Below are 20,279 nucleotides of genomic sequence, written 5' to 3' on the forward strand. Positions count from 1 at the left end.
ACAGGTTTGGTGTTATATCTTAGGATTAAAATGCATATTGCATGCGTAATCTACATAGTCCTTGTACAGGGTTCCTCGGTTTACGGCGTTTTGTCGTGACGTCCAAACTGGTGACGTGGAACTAGTTGGCGAGTGGATGAATACGTCGTCACTTGGCGCTATAAGACAGCTTTGTTTCTGTTCTCCAGTTGCACGCCTCCTTGGATTGTGCTACATTCACTAACTTTTTGCCCTTCATTATGGCTCCCAAGCACAAGTCAGACTCTTCTGATGCTTCGAAGAAAAGGACAGCCGTCTCCATGGAAGTGAAATTAGATGTAATAAATCACTCGGAACAGGGCGAAACGCCGACGAAATCGGTCAGGTTGTAAAAACAGTAAAATATATTGTTATCTTCTTGTAAAATGACTCGCACATGCATGACAGTCGTTGGTATTCATGACTTTTCAGAGGAACTGATCGATATCGTGGTGCACATAACGGCTTTATTTACATTTTCTCCAGAGTTCCGAGTTGAGTCACGCCGTAGGAATGGAACTCCGACGTAAGTTGAGGACCCCATGTAGTTTGATTTTTAAAAAGTCCATCTATTTAGCATATTAGCTGTAGGAACCAGTGAGTGCTACATTATAAATAGGAACCAATCTTTGTCTGGGCATGTGTTGAAGGTAAAATAGTTTTGACCACTGAACAAGCCGCTGAGGAAACCGGTAATGATGAATTGTTTGTTTTATCTATCAATCAATCAAAATTTGTTTGTAGAGCACTTTACAACAACATAACAGAAGACCAAAGTGCTTTCCAACAGTATAAAAAACAAAACAATACAATTTGGAGTACTATAAAACCATAGAACCCATAAAAAACACAAAACTATAAAACCATACAACAGTCCTAGGATTTGAAAGCACGTCTAAATAGATGGATAGTCTGGATTTAAAAAGCGACGGGTCGGTGATAACGCCTGATAACATTTTAGATGAGGAATGTTGGACTACAATTGATTTGGAGCAATAAATGCACAGATTATTGGAACACAAGCATTGGTCTTGGACTCTAAAGACATACGTGTGCATGGATGGTAAAAGCTACAATTTAGTTAAAAAAGTACCTTTTAACAAACATGTAATATCATCAAAATGCGACTCTTACCATTGCATCGTATTATAAGTAGAAAGATCGATCCAAACACGCTAATCTGTGCTAAAAGGTTGAAAACTGCTGGTGCTGTTCACACACTGATGAAAGAAAATGAATTGAATTGAGTTGAGTTGTAAGTCAGTTGAGTTTTACGATTTATTAAATGTAAAAACGCTGGACACTGGTCGTTATCATTAAAATTATACTCTCTGCGTTGTAATTGAGCCTCTCTGTAATTCAGGCAGGCACAGAAATAGTCACGTTTTGCGTGTCGTCTAACCTTAGAGCGTATATGTACTGTATATAAATGTATGGTTACAGCTGGCTCAAAGGCCGCAACATTTGTCACAATAAATGCAAAGAAAACTTACATTTATTGACTAAACCAAAGCATTAAGTAGGAACAAATAAAAGAAGGTGGATGCAGGGAGACACAGAGAGTTTGTTTAAATCGGTGGTGCCCGTCTTTATTAAGGTGTTAAAAATCAGGACATTTAGGAGTTACACCTGGATCAGAAACAGATTAAGATGAACCCACGCAGGACACTAACCGTAACATGTACCCACTCCATCTGTCAGGTTCTCTGGTAGTGATCTTTTAGTTGGTCTAGTCTGAGACTCATGACCAGGCTGCTTTCAACCACCTTACTGTTCCTAGAAGCTGTGGAAGTTCCTGCCAGAAGACATGAAAGAGACAAAGAATATCTTTAGAAGAAAACACCTCTTTTTCTCTTTGCTGTCATCTACTGTGTTTTTTATTGTCATTTCTGATTCATTTATTTCAATATTAGCCTCTGTAATTTTTAATTAAATTCTTTTTTTAAAACTCTTTTGATGTTCACCACTTGAGCTATCTTTGTTCTTTCTCTAACACCAGGCCTTCCGTAGAAACATTTACTAAAATCTAGCTGCTCCTCCTGCCTCCTCCGTCTTGCTCTGTATTTGCCTTTCAGTGTTTTTTATGAGTTTTAAGTACAGTACGCTCATCGAGTGTTATGTATCTCAGGCTCCAGAGCGGGATTTGTGTGAGCTCACTGATCATCTCTGCCAAGATTGTGTAGATTTGTTCCTAAACATCACATAAGCTGCACCGAAAATGGGAATTATTTATTGCGATAAATGATTAATATCTGGCCGTAATCTAGCGGTGCAGCACATGATCAACACACGATGGATTTTACTTCATCAGCTGCACACGTTCTGCAGCGTGACTTCAGTCTTTAGGTGTATTTTTCTGATTGTCTCTGTGTTGTTGTGTTCCTCCTCTCTGTTTGTCTTGAAGGTGAGCAGCCACTCGGAGCCTTCGTCCCAGTCCCTGAGCCTCCAGCAGCCCTCCCAGCCGCCGCCGCCGCCTCCTCCGCCCCCCCAGCCTCAGTACGGTCTGCCCGTCCCGGAGTCGAGGGACAAGCAGCTCTGCTTCTCGGACTTCGAGGACCTCAGCGCTTCTTTCCGCAGCCTTTACAAATGCGTCTTTGAGCAGTCCTTCTCACAGCAAGGTGGGTGTCAAGCCCCCGTTTCGTGTTTCCAACATCTGTAACAATATGTGTGTTTGCATTTTTAAAAAGAAAACTCCACGTCAGTCTTCATGCACGTAATTAGCTGGCAAGCTTAAGCTTCCCTTGAAATTCAAACAATTTAACATTGCTTTCATAGCCAGCGTTTCAGTATTAACCTCCGCCGCGCGCTACTCCTACTCTATTGTGTTTTAATAAACAAACAATCTGTTGTTCCGCGTATCTGCATTTTACGGCTCGCTCAGTCAAATGAGTAAAGGCAATTAAGAGTAAGAATTCAACAGAAGGAGAAAGGGAAAACTCACAAACACATCTGTAGTCGAGCAGAGCAAAGGGTTCTGCCGCTTTGATAGCAGCTAATTAGATTGGTTCTAAAGTTTGTGAAGCATCTCGCTAATTGCTTCCTGAAGCTTTCAGGTCACCAGGCCTCCTCCCTCTTGGACCCCCCCCACCCACCCTCCCATCACCTTCCCCCTCATGCTTTTCGTCTCCCACCCCCCACACGTACACATCCGCGGATGTTCTGTAACCGAGGAGATTGATGCGCTCCGTTGAGCTCCGCAAGTTGTTGCCTGGATTCACCCTCTGACAAGGTCCCCTTCAATTTGTGGTCAGGGCTGCACACGCCGAAGAGAAGACAATGAGAATACTCGTTTGAAAATAAAAAAAAAACACAGAGACAACGGGGAGATATAGTAGGAAAATGAGGAAGAAAATGGGTTTAGTGGATGCTTGAAAGGGTCCCTTAAGTGTGAGGCTTAGCAGGGAACAGTGTCAGTAGTCATTGTATTTGAGAATTTGAGTCACAGTGAGTCACCCAGACAGCAGAGCTCATCGTCTTCTCCGAGGAAAACCACAGCGAGCTCAAGACCACAGACCAAACTGTGTCGCAATCACACATCACAGGTGAAACGGAGACGCAAAAGAACCCGAAAGGACGAAATTAATAAAACATCAGCCGGAACAATTTGCAAAATCGAGCATGAAAACAAATGTGGCTTTGAAAACCATACTCTGCTGTCTCTTATGTTCTAATAAATCAAAGAGACTTACAGAGAAGAGCCGTGTGTCAATACAATTCTGAACAACTTTATTCATCCCAGCAACACTTGACATCTCTCATAACAGCTATACGATAAATTGGGAAGGAAGAACACAGGCGTAGTTAGAGACTCTCTGTGGATTTCCAGTAAAGCGTAAATGCAGATAAAATAGCAGATAAGGAGCATTTTCAGAAAGTATTATATTGACGCAGAGCAGACGGAGTAAAGAGGCTGCATTAAAAACAAGCAGGTAAACTCTAATGACTCCCTGGTGGATAAACTGAGTACGCTCATCGATTTCCTTATGACTGGTTGATCACCAAAAAAAGCGATAAGCAGTGAAACAGCACATAAAAGCAAAGGTCAGAAGAGTCTTATCAAGAGGAAGATAACAGATTTAAGAACGTGTGCTGACAGAAAGGAGCACAGACATTCTTCTGTTAGCATTCCATCTTAATTTATCTCTAAAAAAACTCTTTCTAAGATTATGTTGCATTTAACTGAGCCTACATTAGTATTTAGAGAATAAAATGTCATTGTACTGTTCAGAAACGCAGTTAAAGGACAACCAAGGTCCAGTTCTGTACCTGGAGAAAACACAAAATCCAACATCTTCTGAAAATTGAACAAGCTAGCTGCCAACTTAAAGTGTCTGCAGCTGTCAGTACCCATGATGAAAAGCAAAGCAGATAAAACGCGCTCTTGGGGTAACCTGTGCATGCAAGGAAATGCATTTTATAAGAATCCTCAGCTGTGTGTGAACTCAATACTCATTGTTTGGGATTATAGGATCATTTCTTTGCAAGTCGGACGTCTCAAAACATTCGTGAACAGAACTAGAAACTTAGAAACTAGAGATGGTCAGACCCTGTACGACGTCGCTGATTGATTCTGAAGCAGTTTAGGCTCAGTGTGGCTTAGACCAACCGTCACCATCTTTAGTGTCTGAATCCTTATAAATCAATCTAATCTAAAAGTTATTAAAGACATGGAGGTCTAGTGGAGATGTGCACGTCATCTCTGATCCATGGATTGTCTTGTTAAGGTTCTCATGGGTCACTTTCAGTGGCTACACCTTGAAATTACACCTTAATAAAATTTAAGCACATGGATTATTTCAATATTTATCCCCTGCCCACTTTTCATTAACAGGGAAATTATCACTAGAGACCAAAAAGGATTTTTGCACCGGCTTGTAACCAAGTGTATTTTTACTGTGAAATACGACATTTTAACATAGAGGTCTGTGGGGGCTGACTCAGTTTAGGAGCCACCCCCAAGTGACCATTGAAGGAACTGCAGTTTTCGGTTTCTGTTTTCAGTTCTGCATGTCACTGCTTGGAAAATCCGTGCAGTTTTCTGCTCTGTTATTTTTGTAGTTGTCTGATTAAAAGAATTAGGTTTAGCTCTTGTTTAATAATTGAATGATGAGGGACTTTAAAGAATCAGGAACAGAAGTATAAACAAGTACATCTTAGTGGTTTCTCTGCCAAATGAGTGCAAATAAATAGATAGAGATAGATAGATGCTTTTATTCGTCATTGTGCAAATCCAACTAAATTTGGGTGAAATTTCTAGTAATCAGCAGCAGTTTGAATTTGGCTCTAAGGCACTCACTCATAGCTTGCCCCAAAAAAATAAAAACACAAAAAAAACACAAAAACTGCTAAATATTATTAGCTCCTTATAAGCCCCTGCATTTAGACGAGCCGCCATGGCGACATGTGACATGTTAAAGGGGAAAAAAAATCAAGTGAAATATGACTTTTTCTTTCTCTGTTGTGTTTATTTATTGATTTCTGTTGCTCTTTTCCCTCCCAGCTGGTCTGATGAGCATCCCCGGTGACTCCAGCCAGCAGGCCCGGACCGCCTGCTCCTACCAGCACTCTCCCGGCGCTGGAAGCGGCGGCGGCCACCACCACCAACACAACCACAGCCAGACGTCCCACCACCCCCACCACCCTCACCTCTCCCCACACCCGACTCACGGTCAGCACCAACAGCACTCCGGTCACTCCCAGCAGCACCCGTCGCTCTCCCACCAGAGCCACACAGTACAGACCTGCCCCACTACAGGTGAGAACACGCTTCCAACTTCCTATTGTGTGTGTGTTTTTTTCCCCCCAGTTTCAAATCACAAGGCCTCTACTGTACGTGCAGCATTTTAACAGCTCTGACCTTGGTTGTCACCTGTTGGTACACAATAAAAACACGAAGTGGCAGACAGAGAGGCACACCGACTGCTCTTGAATGTGTCAAAACCAGCACTAAACTCCAACTTTTGTCACTGGAATTGTGCAATTTAGCTGCAAAGAAATACTAATGCCAATTGAAATAATTTAAAATCAACTCCAGTTAGCATTCCACATGTAAAGACTTTAAATGTGCACTTGAAAGTTTCCCTGAATGATAACATAAATGCTCAGCAGCACATCTATATGATAGTCCTCTGACATAAAAACGCCCTTGCCATGTTGCGGTTCGCTTTTCGCAGTCTCGCTGTATTGTGGATTTTAAAATTGCATTTGGTGTTGCGTGGTTTTGCGGTGTATAGGTATTTTTATGTATGTATTATTGTGGCAAGCTGCTTTGAAGAGCAACGCTGGAGAAAAGATATCTGCTTTTTATGCACTCTCCAATTGGCAGATGCTTTTATTTTGACACACATTGAGCAGCAGGAAGTCATCAAACACACTTCACACTCACGGTCCTGACAAAATAACACTTAACCAGACAAACTAGAGGGACTAAACCACAAAAACACAATAAAACAACACTGTAACACTAACATAAACCACAATAATGACATTTAAACCCCCAACACCCAGAACTCCCATGGTGCATTGCAGCACAACAGTTCAGTCACAGCAACTGGCTCTGCGATTGCTACATTATTTTAACTGTTCTTGAGGTAAAATAAGCATTTTCTAGCATAAAAAATGTGGAAACAATATAAAAATTATTTTAAAAAACAATTAAAACGTATTAAAATAATATTTAATCTAAATAAAATGCGTAGCGTGTAGCGCTGGGCTCTGATTGGCTCAGCGATCGTAGCGTCAGTCTCCTCTGTCTCCTGTGTGGCAGCATTCAGCATCTGACCTTGTCCATTTCACACAGATGTCTGATCGCTTTGCATAGTGTTTCAGAGGGTTAATAAAGCCTTAAAGTATATATAAATAATCATATATATAAGGTCGCTACTTGGCGGATTTTCAAATTACGAGGGACCACTGTACTCCGATAAACATTCCACATGTAAAGACTTCAAATATGCACTTGAAAGTTTTCTCTCAATAACATTAATGCTCAACAACGTCTATGTGATAGTCCTCTGAGTTGTTGCACAGCACTCAAGGACAGACGAAGGCGAAGACTCTGTATGAGGTGAAATGCATTAAATGCACTTGAAAACCCGTATTTTATCAGAATCAGTTCGATCTGCACATACGAGCCAACGCCTACTGAAAACAAACATCCGTACATGTGCTTAGAAATCATCTAAAATCACACTTTGTCTCAGTATCCAGAGCTGTTTCTACATGCATGGGTACTAATATGGAACACTTAACATTGTCCGTTTGTCAAAGGATTAAAAAGCGGAGCTCGAGTCGTGTCCCAGAGCTACTTGTTTGTCCGTAGGCTTTGAAAGTCTCCGCTCTCGGATATTATTACGGTCATCAGATTGAAATATTCAACCTCGCTAATGAGAAATCCTACTGTTTCTGTGAGTTTGGTCACTGCTGCTGTTCACACCGTGTAAATACAACACAGGGGACTTCTGGTAGCAGATTAAGGAAAAGTAAAATTCAATATTGAACCCATCTGAACCCCAAAACTGCTTTTCCCTGCCACTGTGGGCTAAAGTCCTGCACCGCTACTGAAACAGCACAGTCAGGCCGAGAAGTAGAGAGAAATAAAACATTACTTCTGAAGTAAAACAAAGGTATATCATTTCAGTTTTTATTATAGTATATTTTACATTTTATTGTACATTTCGTAGTTTAGTTTTTTTCCTACTTATGGGTATTGTGGTGCTGGTCACTTTAAAGAAAAGTATTTCAAATGTTTCTTTCTGTTATATTCTAATGGCATAAATTATAGAAAAAGGAGGGGAAATAAAAACTGTTTCTTTGATTATTCGTTTTGCAAAACAAATATGCTACAGAATACAAATACTTGAGATTTTTATTATTTCTTACATTTTCAGTTCTTTCTGAGTAAACACTGCCTGCAGTTCAACCCAGTTTAGTGGAAAAGTGACAGAATTTTTGTCACATGACCGTTAATCACGGCTGAGCAAGTCACGGTGTAACAGTTTCACTGAGAAGAGGAAATAGTTTTTTGTTTTTTTTTACAGAATGTGGTTAGCTTACACGGTTTATTTTGGGCGTTTTTTAAAAATGAGACATGTCAGATACAGTGAATTTGGTGAAGCATCACGATTTGAAGCTTGGACTTATGTGATTTTCTCAACAAAACTGAAAGTTTAGTTCAAGGAATTCTGGGAAATTCTACAATCTTGCTGTTTTGACAGTTTCTGACTCTGATAGATGGTGTAATTTTTCCATTTTTTTGTAAAATATTGTGCTTTTTTTCAACCCATTGGTGACTTTTGAGGTTCAGAGAGTCAACACTTGTACCATCAGTTTAATAAGTCTAGTTTGAAATAGGGCTGGACCCGAATATCCCAAATATCCGTTTATTCGTTCGCTATGGCGGTCGGACGTTAAGGGGCATCGGCCCACATCGGCTCATCTCGTCGTGTGATCACATAAACATATACACATATGTCTATGTGATCACCCCCTCCTCCCCCCAGACGAAAACATTCGGAGCTCGTCTCTTCCCTTCGCCTTCGGCCCACTTCAGCTCATCCTGCCGTGTTCTTTGGCTCGTCTCAACTCATCCATTCATGTTTCTTACCACCACCCGAATGTCCGGGTTGCTGCCGACTCTGACGTCACGCTTCACTTCGTTGCATAAACACGAGACAAGATGCTGAAGACCTCCACTGTTTGGAGATTCTTCAGTTTAACTTAAGACAAAACAAAAGCAAAATTTGCACCCAAGAGACCAGATGAACGGATCTGAATATTCGGGCCATCTCCGCCAGAAGCCGCCGCCGCCCCCCGCCCCCCCCCGTCAGACGTTACGGGGCGGAACGAATATTTGGATATTCGTCTTTAATATGGCCCCAATATTCGGAGGCCAGAAACCACCATTCGGGCCAGCCCTAGTTTTAAATGCTTTTCATTTGTCAATGAACCACTGTAAACAACAAGAATATCAAGGTATTATTTATATCAGGTACCTTCATATGTTGATGTTTAAAATTTATAACAACACGGTTATTCTCAGTCGAATGCCGTAATAAGAATACAGCACGAGGAGAAGATCTGCTCTGACCAGGGTTTTTATGGCGTCCAGCTACTCACCTTTTTAATTGACTGCTGAAATGAACACACAAAGTGTACAGTACACTTCACTGTTTCTCATATAACGATGCGGCGCAGCACCAAACAAAGACTCCCAAAGCCACGCCGGTATAAACGCGATGCACCGAACACATCACAACATCTCATGTCTGTGCAGACTGCTTGCATTTCTCTGATATTCTTTCCTCTGTAAGGTCCCATGGCGGTTGATATTATGAAGCCGGACTGATACAAACAGGCTTCACCGAGGCTTTTTCTGCTCATATTCCCAATATTTGCTCCCCCCTTCCTCCCCCAAACAGAGCTCTCAGGCCAGTAAAAAGACTGTTCAGACGTGATTTATCTAGGTTAGTATTCTCCTCAACCAGACTGAGGATGAATGAAAGCAACCCCTCAGTCTTTGATCCTCGGCTTGAGAATGTAATGTTGTTTAGTTGGTGGTGGTGAAAAGCATCTTGTTCTCTTTTTTTTTTTTTTTCCCTCTCCAAAGCAAAGCTGTGGTTGGATTTTTCTCTGTGAACTCATACCACCTTGTGGCTGTTGGCAGAACTGAAACGGAATCAAATTTCACCTCTTTTTAATATAAACCAGCTCTCCTGTTTTAGATGTTTTAGATTCAGCATTATATTCTCACTGTAGTCAATTATCAGGTGATCGATCATAGAAATTCTCGTTAGCCGATGATTAAACAACATCAAAACTGAGGATCTTCTGGTTTATATTGGTACAAGTTTTGGAACAAATACATAATTTAAAGACTTCAGATTGTTTATTCTTTATCATTTTGTAAACGAAATGATTAAACAGAAATTAAAAAACATCTTTTTTCCAACCAAACCAACAAATGTTTTTCACCAGGTAAGGCCCAGATATAGAAAAAATGAGCTAATAAAATAAAACAAAAAATATGTGTATCCAAATATAGAAAAAATAAGCAAAAAATGGAATAAGATAAAACAAAAACTTATATTTATTTTTTTAAATGAGCAAAAATTATATATATATATATATATTAAATGAGCAAAAAAACCTAAAAAATATTATAATAATACACAAATATAGAATAACATTTGCAAAAATAATAAATGCAGATATATATGTATAAATGATAGAAAACGATACTAAAAAGTAAATAAAACTGATGTATTTTATAGGGTTAATATTCAGTTCTGGAATTTAATTTGTATGATGGTTTACAGTTTGACAATAGAAGTTCACAGCAGATCAGCACTGCAATTTTTGTCAGAAGAAAATCTGTCTTTAAAGAAAAAAAATAAAGATATACACAATAAATGAAAAAGTTACTCCAAAACTCCATGAATGCCTTTAAGCCTGGCTAACATGCATTCATACGAGGGAGGAATGTTGTTAAGGTCATCCTCTTTTTTTTTTTTTTTTTTGTTTGCAGACCTGTTTTAAGCATTAAAGTCATATTTTGTGTTGGAAAAGCAGAAAAGCGGGTTCATTTTCAAGTGCCGTTTGTAATTTCCCTGCTGTTGCTCTATCGTTCAGGTCTTTTCCGTTGTTGCTTTAACTTTGTGCACATGAGCTGAGCAGAATTACCTCGTGTGTGGTGTATTTTTATTGACTGGTAGGAAACACGTTCATTTAAAGGTGTGCGTCGTCTCCCAGGTATGTCATCAGACTGGTATCCCAACCTGGACTGGCTGAAGGAAAGCTGCCGCGTCGCCACCAGCTACAACTGGGCCGACGTGGACCTCTCCCCGTTTCAGGGTAAAAACACACACGCCGCCATCAGTGTCAACATCTGAAAGGAACACTGATAAAGCCGTCCGCAGCAACACGGAGAGAATTGATAAAATGCTTCTGATGCCGATCAGTTACTTTGATTAAACCATTATGATTCCTCGCCGCGCTCTCACATCCACTTCGCCCTTGAGGCGCAATATTATAATACCCAGTGTTGTAATAATACTGGCCTAATAAAAGTCATTATCCTGCATGGAGAGGTTGCCAGTCACACACACACACACACACACATACACACACTGAGGCTGTCTCGCTCCCTCCCAATTGTATGATGTGAATAATCCAATTAGGTCCTGGCTCAGTAACAGCCTCTTATCACGGTCAGCGCACAAAGCCGCCAACATCCACACACGATTGATGACGACTGCTGGTCTTATAACACACACAGGCTGCCGCTGCTTCCTCTCTCTCTCTCCCGCCGTAACGCTTGACCTCCCTCACACCGCCGCCACGCCGTCCACCGCCGTCTCTGGCTGGAATCCAGAGAGCGGGAATCGAGCCTCTTGTCTCCGTCTCACACACACAAGCTGCACAAATGAGATTTTTGGGAAAGTATCAGACGGCAGTTTGCTGACTAGAAGCTCGGGCGTGTCTTTGTTTTAGAGGTGCGCTAGATGTGATCAGGCACGTTGTCGGGATAACTGGGTTGTTATTAAGGTGAAACATTACTAACAGTAAAACTACAGAGGGATTCTTTCTCTGGATGTGATTTCATGATGATGTGTGACGGGTAATTATGTGTTGTTTTTTTTGTTGTTGAAGTAAAGATAAAAAGCAAGTCCTGGAGCTGGTGTTGAACTAGTTATTAAAAGACTGTATTTTATAGGTGTAATAAAATGAAAATGTCACAATCAGCACTTTAAATTCAACATAAATGTATCAACACTCTGCCTCAATCCTCTGGCACTTTGCTGTTGAATAAAATGGTGCAAAAGTTTCTATACACATGTAAAGACGAGGCAGATGTGAGTTTCAGTGACTCCTAGAACTTTATCTTTAAGTTGTTTTTCTCCAAGACCTCTAATAAATCTATGAAAGGACCAAAATGCGCGATTGCTTTTGTTTTTTTGTGTGACAAAGATACATAGTATTCAATAAGATGAGATCAGATTAGATGAAATGAGCCTTTATTAATCCCACAGTGGGGAAATTTGAAGTGTTACAGCAGCAAAATGCAAACATTTAATTAGCAGACAACAGAAGCTCCGTAGTCAACTCGGTGGCTACGGAACCCACGGACCACATACGAATACACAACAATGACCTGTGGCCCTAACAAAGTTAAACAGAAGACTTTTACTCATGAAAACTGGGTTTAAATCCTGTATGAAGCCACAAATGAATACTTTAAAGCACGTTCTTTTTCATCTGGTGGGAGAGCAGAGCTGCAGGAGGAGGGCTGCATGTTCAGATTTCTGTTGTATCGCACATGAAGAACATTCGGTTGACGTGATTAGTCTCAAACAACAAAAGCTCAGCAGCGATGCGTTTCCTCTCTCTGCCAGGTCTGAAGGAGAGCATGCGGCAGGCCGAGCTCAACAACTGGTCTCTGGACGCCGCCCAGATGGCCGACCTGTGCTCCTCCATCAACCAGTTCTTCACGGCCACCGGGGTGATCCCCCCTCAGGGCGCCGCCCACCCTCAACCTCAGGTCCAACACCCGACTCCACCGGGAGCAGCGCAGCACCCGACTCAGCCACACGGAGCCCTGCACCCGAAGCCCAGCCATCACAGTCAGCACGGCCAACACAGCCAACACATCAGTACGGGTCAGTCAGCACTTACGCACTAGTTATACTACATCATGTATGCAGAGTACACCGGACGTTCTTTTTTATGGCATCTTTCTGCAAAGTTAAAGTCGCAAAATGCTCAAGAAACTGTTTTATTGATGCAATACACGACTGTTGCTGGTCAATCCCATGAAATCAATACCTGACGATGGTTTTTACCAGGGCTGAAAGTTACCATTCCTCGAGTTATTCCAGTAATTTGATTACTAAAATGTCTCGAGGCAAAATTCTCTGAATCGAAGCTTTGTTTAATCCCCAGGTCGCCAGCTGGACCCAGACTTGATCCTATACAGAACCGGACCTATAATCAGTAAATAAGGGGATTTTAAATTTCACAGAATGCTTCTGTTTTAACCGGAGCTTTTCTAGTCTTTACAGCATTCAGCAGATCAGAGGGTTGAACTATGAAGACAGTTTAACACAGTCAGACTTTCTATGTGTGAGTCGGCAAAAACTAAAACCTCAGAATTTACAGCCATGAAGGCGGTTTTCGGGTTTGTTTAACTCAGACTTTCAGCTTCAAACTCAGGAGCGTTGATCGATCATTTGACACGTTTTCTGCACAAAATGAACCGATCAAAACAGGTTGTTTTAATGGAGAACAATGAGGAGCATACAAATTTATGACAGGAAGAAGTTAAGAGGCAATGCTATGAAGCTCATTCCATTGACACAACTTTCTAAGTCACCAAAATTGCTAATTCATGTTGCTATATGTATACTTTTGACCCAGCAGATGTGGTCACTTTTTCTGTTAACCCATAATCAAGTCATAAAAGAACCAAACTTCATGAATGTTCTTTGTGACAAAGAAGTATCTGTTCCAATCACTCTATCAGAGAAAAATCTGAGTTGTAGAAATAACTGGAAACTCAAGAGAGCCATGACGTTATGTTCTTTACAAGTGTATGTAAACTTTTGACCTCGACTGTGTATATGTAAAATACACCACGTATGACCGCCCGTGTTAAGGCTGCCTTCATCTGTGGGGATGTTTAGGTTTTTTAGACAGTTACTCAACATAGGAAAGAAGGTAAGAAAGGAAGAAGAAAATATAGCAAAGAAGATTAAAAGGAAGCTTCTAAGAAGCATGATTACAGGTTAAGATACACTTTCTAAATAAGCATTTGAAGGTAGTTTTGAGATACAACATGTTCTACAAACAAACACACAATGACTCATCTGTGAGATAAGTGCAATGCAGCATTAGAAAAACACAGAGCTTCCTTCATTTCCACCCGTGACTTGCTCGCCGTGCAGGAGGTCGCGTCTCTGGGCCAGAAACTAAATTACAATCCCCACTCACTGCGCCATTGTCGGCTCATTGTGTGTTTTCAGGGGAATTACGGCTGTTGTCAGTTACATGGCGGCTAAAGTACAGATACGAGGACGAGAGGATGCGGGATCCACTGAGTGACAGCAGATTCTGTAGGATTTCTCCCGGCTTAGCGTAAGATGGCAGTGGAATTGCGTGTGCACACGGCAACAGCCTGTGTTCTGCAGAGACGAGCACGCGTGTGTGAAAGTCGGCATGCTAATCCGACAGTCAGTCATTGCCCTTTTGTCTGTTCTCCTGCAGGGAACATGTACATGGACTCCAGACAGAATATTCCTTCTCTGATGGGCCCTCCAGGATATCCACACATGCCTCCCATGAGCAGCACGACTCCCGCCATGACAGGTGACTCCTCCATCGCTCTCTTAACAGGTCAGGACTTAGAAAAGCTCCGTATACGTAGGCTTGACTGTTACATAACCGCCTGAGTGCAATTATTGGAGCCGGCTGTGATCACATTTGCATAATTGTTGGAATCGTTTCCATTCACCTGGTTGAAACTAACAGAAATGTCACGTCTCAATTACTGCTGTTTTCCACTGTTTTGCGCCCCGTTTCTTCTGCCGCCGTTTAATGGCACCGACTGTTTATCTAGAAGCACTTAAACTCTAAATGTTTGACCGATGAGCAGCTATTGACATTTACATCATGGGTTTTAGTTGCGAAGCTAAACACCGCAGCACCACTGTGGGCGCGTTTTGGTTTTTAAACCAAATGAAAAAGGACAGCCCGATGAGTTGAGGTGATTTGTTTGGATTTGCAGCGATAGGGTGGCGCTTAAAGGCCCCAATACCACAAATCTAGCAGGAATAGAGGCTTAAAATGAACAGAAAAGTGCGATTAATAGATATTAATGTACACTACCAGTCAAAAGTTCTCATTCAGTGGTTTTTATTAATTATTTTGTACATTCTAGATTTATACTGAAGACATCAAAACTATAAAACAATACGTAAACAAAAAAGTGCTGAAACTGTCGAAATAACTACAAATAAATAGAAGCACTGAATGAGAAGGTGTGTCCTAACTTTTGACTGGCAGGCTTATAGGCAAAACAGTGCCAGACTTTGACCTTAAAAACACATTTTATCGTCTGGTATTGACATTATTTTTTTTTTTGCAATTGTGCCATCGATTCAGAATTTGCTCTAAAAGACAAGCAGATCAAACAGTCTGATTATGGGTGAGCTGAAATGTGAACTAAAAAGTTTTTTCTGTCATGAAAAAGTCCCATCTCTGTGCATCTTGTGACCTGAATGAAAACCCGTTTTAGACCTCCAGTGCTCTGTTCTAATGAGGATTTCCAGCAATGCTTCTCAGACCTGCTGAATGAACACACATTGTTCTGGAAATATCATCAGCTGGCTTCTGCACTATTATTTCTTTTTTTATTTATGTGTTCTCAAAGATAAAACTTTTCATGACGGCTTACATTTTTATATTGAAACTCTTTCACAATCAGAGACCGTTTGATCTGCCAAAAAATCAGATTTAATGACGTGATGAGAAATAAAAGAGAAATATTCACGGATAAAATATTTTGGGATTTGAAAGTTAGTTTTGAAAAATAATGAATTATGTCAGTCTTCTATTGAAACAATCAGTGGTCCAATCAGAATATGCTTCTAAACATATTTACAATAAACTAGGGCTGGGTGATAAATTGAATTAATTCGCCTTCTTAAAACCTGACAATTTGAAAATTTGCCAAATCGTAAAATCGAGGCGAGCTTAAATATATAACAATATTAACCAACCTCTTTCAGCACCTCCATCTGAGGCATCCTAAAGAATGGGAAGAGTGCTGGCAGCTACGGGAGCGCGGCATGGCTAGCACTAGCCATAGCAATCAGACCGCAAAGAAACAACAAAAATCGATTAAAATCGTAATCGTCCAAGATGACTAAAAAAATCGAGATTTTATTTTTTTGGTCATATCGCCCAGCCCTACAATAAAGTAATGCAAAGCAATACGCAACAATGCTTCTAACTAAAATATGCAGTCTTATAAAGTTGAATTAACACCTGTCAGTAGCTTTTCTCTTGTTTGTTTTCATCATTTTGTGATGCTGATGTCAGTTGTTGTCACTGAAGATTCATGACTCACCACATTGCAGTTTCCTGTTATTAATTCCAGTCAATGAGGAGGTGGTTTTCAGACATTGTCTATTGATCGACATTTACACCAACTTTTTCCACTTTTCCACTAACTGCTGAGTCATTCCAAGGAGCCTCCAGGTTGAGGTCATGAATTTTCTTGAAATAAATCCTGAAAAAACTTCTACCTAAACCATAGAATCTTGCAAAATCCCACAGCTCTACTTCAAATACTTTTTGAGCTATGAATTTTAAAACTAGGCCCTCTGTGTTAAATGTCGTAACGTCAGCGATTCTTCCAAAGGATCTTTAAAGCCTCACCAGCTGCTTATTTTTCTGTGATTAAAGAAAAAAAACATGACGTGATCTGGGAAAAGTTGTGAACTTTCATGGAATGCGCCTCCATCTAGAAGCAGACAATCCTTAATCCAAACCCAGCGTTTCTCCTCCACCTGTTCTCCCTCTTGCTCACTTCTTTCAGCGCATTTGTTGTGATGTGTACCAGGATGTTTCATTATTAATCTCCTTTCCTGTCCAGGTCATCACAGCCAGCTGAGCCAGCAACACTCGCTGCCTCCGGGACACTTTCAGGTGAGACGGATGCTCGCTGCCGACGACATCCAGGACGACTTCGACTGGGACTCCATCGTCTAAACCGAGTCGGACAGGAAGGAGGGACCTGAAATGTAAGGGGGAGACGCTGAGGCCATGTGTGATGTTAGTGAGGTATGGAACTGACCGACCTTCCACCCGTGTGAAGAAACAGACGACAATCCAACAAAAACACAAACGGAAAGTGATTTTTCTAGTCATGCTGGCCTTTTGTTTCCTGAAATGAGCGATGAGTCTAAAGACAATCATTTAAAAACAAACAGAGACGGGACAGACTGTGTTGGACGGGGATGTATCGTCCAAGCGGCAGAAAAAAGGACATCTGAAGCTCTCCGTACCGTCTCATGTCGTGTCCCCCCCAGTGCCAACAGGGTTACAAGTCGCCAAAGTGTCGTCAAATCGTCCGTGAATCGTTTTGTTTTCTGATTCTGTTCCCTGCTACAACTTGTGTCCCACGTCCGCCTGTGACTGAAACGAACAGAAACAAACTTGTCTTCTCCAAAACTCTCTGCAGAACAATCACATTCTCTTAGTTTTCCACTGAGCATGTCCAAACATTTCATCCTTTCTTTCTTGTGTTTTTCCACTCTGTTGCTGGGCATCTGAAAGAGGGAAGGAAGGTGCATCAGGCTGGATCAGTGATGGATGCAGCACCACCTGCTGGTTAAAACAAGCACCGGTTTGCTTTGTTTGCTTCAAAAAAAAAGATCTATGCACCACAATCTGTTCTTTCCTGGTACTTTTTCGGCCGATTTTAAGCTCTTTTCAGTCTGTTTTGTCCCTAAAATGCGGTGTGTGTGTGCAGCGGTCCGTGGTGCCATGTTCTCAGGGTGTAATATTCACATTTCCATCTCTGTTTGTGAGGTTAACTGCGTGTCGTACGGTACCGTCAGTGTTCCTGTTGGCTAACAGCAAGCATCCCCGCGACTGTCGTCAAAAGATTTTTTTTTTAAATCTTCATTTTTTTCAGCTGTATAAGCTAACAAAATACTGTGGAATAAGCTTTTCAGTAGCTCAAATAACAGCCACTAATTAAAATGTACACGAGACGCTGGCTAGACTCGGACTACATCCACATTAATGCTTAGTTTTCTGAGATATAATTCAGTTTTTTTTTTTCTGTAATTTTGGGAAAAGTGCATATCGTTAATGAGCGGGCAGAGAGAGCCTCATTTAGGAGAAGACGAGCATTTTTTTGCACAACACCGAGCTTGATAGCATCCAGTGAACGGGGAGAAGCAAAAGAAAAGCTTTTTTTTTTAAAAATTTATTTGTTTCAAAAGACATTCAAAGAAGAAAAAAAACAACAGATCAACAAGGGAGCAAAGACTAAACGAAATGCTCAGCTTTGTTTTTTCACTGTGATGTTAATTTTGTCTGTGTGTACAAGTGTGTATAGTCCTCTCTGATTTCCTTTAGCGTACAGCTTCATACGGCTCAAAAAAAACACAGAAGAAACTGATGAATTTCTTCGTTTTAACGCTTTAAGATCCCACATTTCTCACATTGGCGTATGGGAGCTTAAAGCTTTAAGGTTGATTGTTCAGGTTGTCGAAACAAGGTCTCATAGTCGGTAAAAAAAGAAAGAAAAATACTCTTTATTATTACCATTTAATGCTGTATTACAGTGACCAGCATATATATCTTCTATGTTTGTGTGTTGTTGTCCTTGTAAATAACAGTATGTTATCCTCTGTTTGCCCTTGAAAAACACGGACTGATAAAAAAAAAAAGAAAAAAAGAAGCAGCAAATGGAGATGTTTTTTTTTTTTTTTGTTATTTTGTCCTTCAGGAGAAACACATTATGTACATACCTTCAGTTTATTGTAAATAAGTGATTTAAAAAAACAACAACAACTGGCATTGGCATTTTGTGTGTCATAAATAATCTGTGTATGGCGGTTCAGCGGTTAAAAAAATCTGTTTCAGTGTTTATTAAAAAGTCATGGACCATTTTTACTGCGCTAACCTTGCATCTGCTGCCGTTACTTCATCAGCCGTTTGCATGTTGGAAAGAACCGAAAGCTTCAAATCGGAGGTGTCAAACATGCGGCCCGCGGGTCTAAAGCGGCCCTCCAGAGGGTCTAATCAGGTCCTCAGTGTGTAAAAATCACAGAAAAGAAAGAAAACTATGAATTTAAAATCATTTCTAGACCATGATAAGTTGTTTTGATCATAAAGTAAGATACTAGATTGTTCTTCTGTTGTTTTCTGTCTCAATTTTGTTGTATTTTTTCTTGTTTTTGTTGTTTTCTTGTCTGACTTTTGTCATCTGTCTCATGCTTTTGTCATTTTGTTTCTTTTTATTATTGTTTCCCTTTTTTTTTTTGTCCCGCTTGTGTTGTTTGTCCATTTTTTGGTCATTTTCTTTCTCACTTTTGCCATTTTTTTTGTCCAGTTTTTTTTTTCGCTTTGTAACTTTTTTGTCTCATTTTTTGTGTCTTTTTTTGTTTTCTTTATTGTCTGTCTCATTTTTTGTCATTTTGTGTTTATCTTTTGTAATATTTTGTCTTGGCTTTGCTGTTTTTTGTCTTGCTTTTTGTCTGACTATTGTCATTTTTTATTTTATTTTTTATTTATTTTATATATTTATTATTGTTTTTTGTCTGACTTTTGTCATTTGTCTTTTTTATTTTTATTTATTTTATTTACTTATTTATTATATTATTGTTTTTTGTCTGACTTTTGTCATTTGTCTTATTTTATTTTTTATTTATTTTATTTATTTATTTATTATATTATTGTTTTTTGTCTGACTTTTGTCATTTGTCTTATGTTTTATATTTTATTTTTTATTTATTTTATTTATTTATTATATTATTGTTTTTTGTCTGACTTTTGTCATTTGTCTTATTTTATTTTTATTTTTTAATTTAATTTTTTTATTTATTATATTATTGTTTTTGTCTGACTTTTGTCATTTGTCTTATGTTTTTTTGTTGATTTCTAAGATATTTACCGGGCTTTGCAAAAGTTCTGTTACGCTTGTTGAGACATTCACGAAAATGAACACAAAGATTTTCTTGGTGCAATAAGATAATTTTTTTATTTTCCAAATATTTCAATATATGTGTTAATGATAATACTAATCAGAAATGTGGCCACCCAAAAGTTTTATCTTATTGCACCAAAAAAATCTTTGTGTTCATTTTCGTGAATGTCTCAACAAGTGAAACAGAACTTTTGCAAAGCCCGGTGTAGGTTATTATTTTATGATTTTACTGGTCCAACCCTCTGGAGATGACTTTGACTCTCCTGCTTTAAACGATGCTGCTGTGTGTCTCACGGATCTGAATCTGACATGCAGCTCCTGTAGTTAAAATTGAATCTTAAAGATGAAGATGTTCACTTTTTTAGTGGTTAAATGACTTCATCCACGTTGACTTCTGTGCCGTTTTGCCCTCGCAGCTCGTCGTCCAACAGGTGTCAGCCTCGTGCCAAGCAGCCGTTTGTTTGTCCTCTATGGCAGTAACACACCGGCAGACCACCCATGCTCGCCCCAGTGAAAGTCACACAATGTTCTAACTGTATTTACG

At 40.0% G+C, this 20,279-nt stretch overlaps 1 protein-coding gene and 1 long non-coding RNA gene across 4 annotated transcripts in view; one reads left to right on the forward strand and one right to left on the reverse strand.

The window, feature by feature from the left end:
• LOC110955905 (forkhead box protein J3-like) overlaps positions 1–18,711 on the forward strand; it is an 89,008-nt gene extending 70,297 nt beyond the window's left edge. The window contains exons 8-13 of one of the 3 annotated variants that reach the window (XM_022201073.2): positions 2,423–2,636; positions 5,519–5,773; positions 10,768–10,869; positions 12,411–12,674; positions 14,278–14,406; positions 16,670–18,711. In XM_022201073.2, the coding sequence (XP_022056765.1) occupies positions 2,423–2,636; positions 5,519–5,773; positions 10,768–10,869; positions 12,411–12,674; positions 14,278–14,406; positions 16,670–16,785 (1,080 nt within the window). In that variant the 3' untranslated portion in view covers positions 16,786–18,711. The remainder of the gene's footprint in view (positions 1–2,422; positions 2,637–5,518; positions 5,774–10,767; positions 10,870–12,410; positions 12,675–14,277; positions 14,407–16,669) is intronic. The other 2 variants (XM_022201074.2, XM_022201076.2) reach the window with 2 other exon arrangements.
• Positions 1,582–16,663, reverse strand: LOC127534342 (uncharacterized). Its single transcript, XR_007942451.1, has 2 exons — positions 16,142–16,663; positions 1,582–1,813 (listed from the first exon to the last, which is right to left on the reverse strand). It is a non-coding gene; the product is annotated as an uncharacterized LOC127534342 (long non-coding RNA).
• Positions 18,712–20,279: the final 1,568 nt, after the last annotated feature.

This window comes from Acanthochromis polyacanthus, chromosome 6 (assembly GCF_021347895.1).
Source record: "Acanthochromis polyacanthus isolate Apoly-LR-REF ecotype Palm Island chromosome 6, KAUST_Apoly_ChrSc, whole genome shotgun sequence".
Classification (NCBI taxonomy): Eukaryota; Metazoa; Chordata; class Actinopteri; family Pomacentridae; genus Acanthochromis; species Acanthochromis polyacanthus.